General features: G+C 39.4%; 1 protein-coding gene across 1 annotated transcript in view; it reads left to right on the plus strand.

The window, feature by feature from the left end:
- ABCA4 (ATP binding cassette subfamily A member 4) overlaps positions 1–5,234 on the plus strand; it is a 66,470-nt gene that overhangs the window by 59,769 nt on the left and 1,467 nt on the right. The window contains exons 41-48 of the mRNA XM_058843075.1: positions 16–136; positions 301–363; positions 475–581; positions 1,564–1,705; positions 2,282–2,416; positions 3,502–3,605; positions 3,693–3,785; positions 4,118–4,367. Of these exons, the coding sequence (XP_058699058.1) occupies positions 16–136; positions 301–363; positions 475–581; positions 1,564–1,705; positions 2,282–2,416; positions 3,502–3,605; positions 3,693–3,785; positions 4,118–4,367 (1,015 nt within the window). The remainder of the gene's footprint in view (positions 1–15; positions 137–300; positions 364–474; positions 582–1,563; positions 1,706–2,281; positions 2,417–3,501; positions 3,606–3,692; positions 3,786–4,117; positions 4,368–5,234) is intronic.

Here is a 5,234-nt window from a genome sequence, read left to right on the forward strand (position 1 = left end):
CTTGGGTTTTTCCAGGTTTGCTGAGACTGACATGTCACCTATTATTAATGAAGATGAAGATGTTGCAGAAGAAAGAAAAAGAATTATGAATGGAGGAAACAAAACAGATATCTTACAATTACAAGAACTGACCAAGGTAATATTTTGAGAAGAATGAAAAAAAAAATTTAGTCCTGTCTCAGTTCTAAAGTTGCTTCATCCCAATAACATTAAACTAAACCAAAAATTCAGATGATTTTCATTTCTGTAGATGTCTTGAAATAGGAACTTTCCTTTTTTTTTCTCTCCCCATCAATATAGATTTATGCAGGTCGACGCAAGCCTGCAGTGGACAGACTCTGTGTTGGCATCCGTCCTGGAGAGGTAGGTTGTTCAATAACAATGGATTACATTCCATGGATCGGTTCAGATTTTATGCCCCCGCTGATTTGCAAGTTGGAAATATTAAAGAATATGATAATTTTTTCAATTTAGTGCTTTGGCCTTTTGGGAGTGAATGGCGCTGGCAAAACAACAACATTCAAAATGCTGACTGGAGATACTGATGTGACATCTGGAGATGCTGTAGTGGCTGGCAATAGGTAAGTAACTTTAAAAAGTTAGCAAGCTACCTTATAAAAACCTCTGTGGCAGTCCATTTACCAGCATAGAACTGTCCAGATCACAGTCTCAATGATCCAGCAGCTCTATGGCACTGAGGTCACAGCTAACACACAATTGCATTTGATACCTTTAACACTTGTAAAATCTGTGGATAAGTTGCAGTAGTGCCAACAGTGGGACAAGGCAATCATATCTAGTGGCAAGAGCTCCCAAACATAACATAACCCATCCAACAGGGTATTTTGATCTGAGCTTTGGGACCTTTCTCTGGCTGTTTCTAGCATCTTTGTTTACACAGTGCTGGCATAATGTCATAAGTTATTACAGTGTGGTCTGGTATGCGCTTATATTGGTTTACTTCCAGGTTGTGTGCCTTGGCTTGTTAGGTGTAGTTGGATTTAATTCTTTGTCCATTGATGTGATTTGAACAGTAACTTTTTTGTTGTCAGGACATGGTCCTGGGCACCCTGTTCTAGGTGACTCTGCACAAGCGAGGTCAGTGGACAAGATAACCTCCAGAGCCACCTTCCAACCACACCCATGCTGTGATTTTGTACTTCTCCTACTACCATTGAAGTATTAGCCTTGTGTCCTGCCTGTCTGCTGCTACTGACCATATTCTGAGCTTCTTTTCTTCTAGATATAAACACTGTTTTCAAAAAATAATAAACCCAACTGGCTGTTTAAAGAAATTCTCTCAAGTTAGTCTATACTTTAACAAGAAAATGGGTGAGGGGAAATGGGCTTACACTCTTAACCAGGACTGAGCTGACTTAAGACAGCAATATACTCCTTGCTCTTATGTACAGACAGATATCTTCATAGCATGTTTCATCAGGAAGAATTAATTCTCTTCTTACATAAGTTGTTGCATCAGAAAATAAGGATTTTATTCAAACTGTTCTTCACTGTCTTAGAGCTACTATTACAGAACTACAACTCTTTTCTCTGTTTCTCCAGTATATTGACCCACATTTCTAATGTCCATCAAAACATGGGATACTGCCCTCAGTTTGATGCCATTGATGACCTGCTCACGGGACGAGAACACCTCTATTTGTATGCACGCTTGCGGGGGGTTCCAGCAGAAGAAATCAAGAGGGTAAAGTAGTCTTGCTTTTGATAGTTACAGTGATATTTGTGATAATTAACTGTGCTCTTAACATGCCAAGGGCCAGAATTTCCAAAGGGGACTTCTAATTCTGTGAATTGAAGTCCTGGGAGTGCTTCCTCTCATTTGGACAGTTGAGCAACAAGACCACACTATCAAATGCAGGTTCTCAGGCATAAATGGTACTTTGCAAATTGTGGCAAAAACAATGGAAGGCTAAAGATGTGATTTCTATGTCTCAGAATGGCAATTCTTGCTGTTTTGCTTTTGCTTTTGCCTTTAAAGTTGTATTTGTATAGGAAAGAAAACATGAAGAAGATTCCAGAAAAAAACAAAATATTCTTGCACAGATAGAAGTCTACAGCTGAGGCTGCTTTATGGCTTTCTCTCATGTAGTTAGAATGCCCCTCATCATCATCATAAACATTTTGTACTTCCCTGGCCCAGTTCTAAAATGAATGTGCTAACACCCAGGGGACCATCATGTTTCTACCAGAAGAGAAGAGTATCAGCAATCCTGTCTGTTCTGCATTAGCTGCTGTGTGAAACAGATGGTCTTTCTCACAGGTTGCTGAATGGGGCATCCAGAAGCTGGGACTTCCTATGTACGCAGACCACCTGGCAGGGACCTACAGTGGTGGCAACAAGCGCAAGCTCTCCACTGCCATTGCCCTGATAGGCTGCCCACCACTCGTCTTGCTGGTAAGTGGCAATCACCCCAAGTGATTACAAAAGAAAGATCTTCAAAACAGAATATGTTGAGATGAAATCTATAATCCAGAAAAATCTGAATTTAAACTGTAGTTTAGTTTCAGTCTGCCTTTTCTTGTCAGTGTAGCCACTGATGTGAAAGATGATCTTCCAACATATACACCTGGCTGCTTTAGCCAGCAAAACAGAGGAAAATATCCTCTACCTTTTCCAGCTTTTAATATCTTTGGAATAAATTATGCAAATTTATACTAAACTATACAAATGCTGAAATGTAGTTCTTGCCAAATAAAAGAAGTGATCAGATAATTGCATATCTAAAAGGAAATTCTATATTAAATTACTACTGAAATTCTTTACTTAGACTATATTTTACTACCTTAATTTGTATGTCTATGACTTTCAGACACAGTCATTTTTACTTCACAAAAGCCTATGAAGAAGTGTTTTAATACATTCTAGTAGCTGGTTCCTTGTACCATTTAATATGCCTTTACATATATTCCGCCTGTAGTAAACAGTCAGATAAAATGTTTTCTCATAATTTCTTAAGACCTGATATTCAATGAAATTTTTTTCTATCAGAATTTTATTTATTCTTTTTATTTTATTGTTTATTATATTTTTATTTTATTATTTATTTTATATGTTTATTATTATTTATTGATTATTATTATTTACGTGCTGGGTTAGCTGGTTTACATAGGATCAAATCCTTAGGTGGTATAAATCAGAGTGACTTCACTGGTTTCTTGGACTGAACAATGTCCTATATGTTTATGCAAGTAAGATGACCTGGTGAGAGCTCCTTGTTGCCCAGAAAAGGCACTCCCTTCGCTGTAGCTGTGCCCTACACAGACAGCACTGTATTCTTACCCGCAGTCCATGCTCTTGTTTCCTTACTGCTTTGTGCCAAGAACTCCATTGGTACACACTCACTCCTACGCTTCTCCAGGTCTATGTGCTTTCTCAAGGCACAGATTACTGTAAAGAAGCAATTATATGCTGTGGCCCAAAAAATGACCTGGTTCTAAATAGATTATACCTATTTTATTGCCTTAACATTTCCATTATAGGATGAACCAACTACTGGGATGGACCCTCAGTCCCGGCGCCTCCTGTGGGACTCTATCGTGGGTGTGCTCAGAGATGGGCGAGCGGTGGTTCTAACCTCACACAGGTAAAAACAGTTAGAACTCAGAATCTGAAAGCAGCTGAGGTACATCTGTTAGCTTTTATCTCAAATATCTGTTCTCTGTTTTGAAAGCATGGAAGAATGTGAAGCCCTCTGTACTCGTTTAGCCATCATGGTACAAGGTACCTTCAAATGCCTAGGCACAATTCAGGAGCTGAAATACAAGTAAGTAGAATATTTTTATGGTGGTTTTTAATGGGAAAATTTCATGTATGTGACATGTACTATTCTTAATACAAGCAATTCAATGTTTAACCAGACCTGTTTCTGGGTGCAGCTCTGTTGTATATTAGACTGTCTGACCAGATCTCATTTCAACTCTGTTATGCTGCATACCACTTCTGCAGGGCAAATGCATGGCTTCCTAAAAAGCTGGATCTTGTGCAATATCTTTCAGATACTGTTATTGTTCTCATAGCTTCAAAAAACTAATTTCCTTCCTGAATGATGAAACAACCTCTTCACCCAATTCCTAAATCCACATGTCCTTTGCCCAGGTTTGGAGATGGCTACATTGTCACTCTGAAAATCAAAGCTCCAAAGTCTGGGCTGCCTCCAGATCCCGCTCCTGCTGAGAAATTCATACGCATCAACTTCCCAGGGAGTTTACAGCGAGAGAAACACTACAACATGCTGCAGTATCAGATTTGTTCTTCCTCTCTGGCTAAGATTTTTCGATTAATAATCTCCAATAAGGAAAATTTGCATATTGAAGAATATTCTGTGTCTCAAACAACATTAGATCAGGTGAGTAAAAATAAAACATCCATGAGAAAGCCTGTCTGGTGAGAATTAGGCAGCATAATGGGGATGTATCCAAACAACCAAAGGACCAAATTGTTTAGAAAATTACCTCACACCTCTTTCTGAGGCAAGATTCCCAGACCTCTCATCAAGGAAGGTGTATCAGTATGAATCAGTAACTTATTCCCTGTGTAAATAGGTGCCATGTGAAAGCTGGTAAGACAGTGTTTCCCAGATTACAGAATTCACACAACCCATTCCTGCAGGAGCAGCAGGCTGAGCAAGGTCAGCAATTTGGAATGAGACTGAGTTGAGAATAGCACTTTATTTTAAATAAGAGGTTTGGACTGTGTTGTGTCAAAGATACTGCAAGAAGCAATTAGACACATAAAACCTGGGAAGTCCAGTGGGAGTTTTGAAAACACCCACTTGCTAGAGGGTATTGGCCCCATCTGTTTGCTTTCCTAAGTAACAAAGGGCCCGGTCCACATGTGCAAAGCTGTTTTTGGTGAGATTGCTAGAGAGACATTCCTGGCTGCATTTCAGCTTCCTACTAAAATATTCTGCCTCCTCTTTCCTATCACAACCAAACTCATGCTCTGCAAACCATGCAAACCTGGCTGAAGCCATATCCTCCTTAAGAAAAAGTAGGATTTTACTTGCAAGCAAGTACATCCAAAGGAAGGAAGTTGCAAGGAAGGAAGTCACTAGGAAGTTTATCAAAATAAAGGAGGAACTCATGATCCCAGCTGATAATGCAGTGTCTCAGTTCAGTTGATGTCTGTGGATTCCCCTTTCTGTCTGTTTCCTGCAGAGCACTAACTCATCTCAGTTGGAGACATGGTGACATTTTCTGCTTTCCTCACACAG

This window comes from Poecile atricapillus, chromosome 7, assembly GCF_030490865.1.
Source record: "Poecile atricapillus isolate bPoeAtr1 chromosome 7, bPoeAtr1.hap1, whole genome shotgun sequence".
Taxonomy (NCBI): domain Eukaryota; kingdom Metazoa; phylum Chordata; class Aves; order Passeriformes; family Paridae; genus Poecile; species Poecile atricapillus.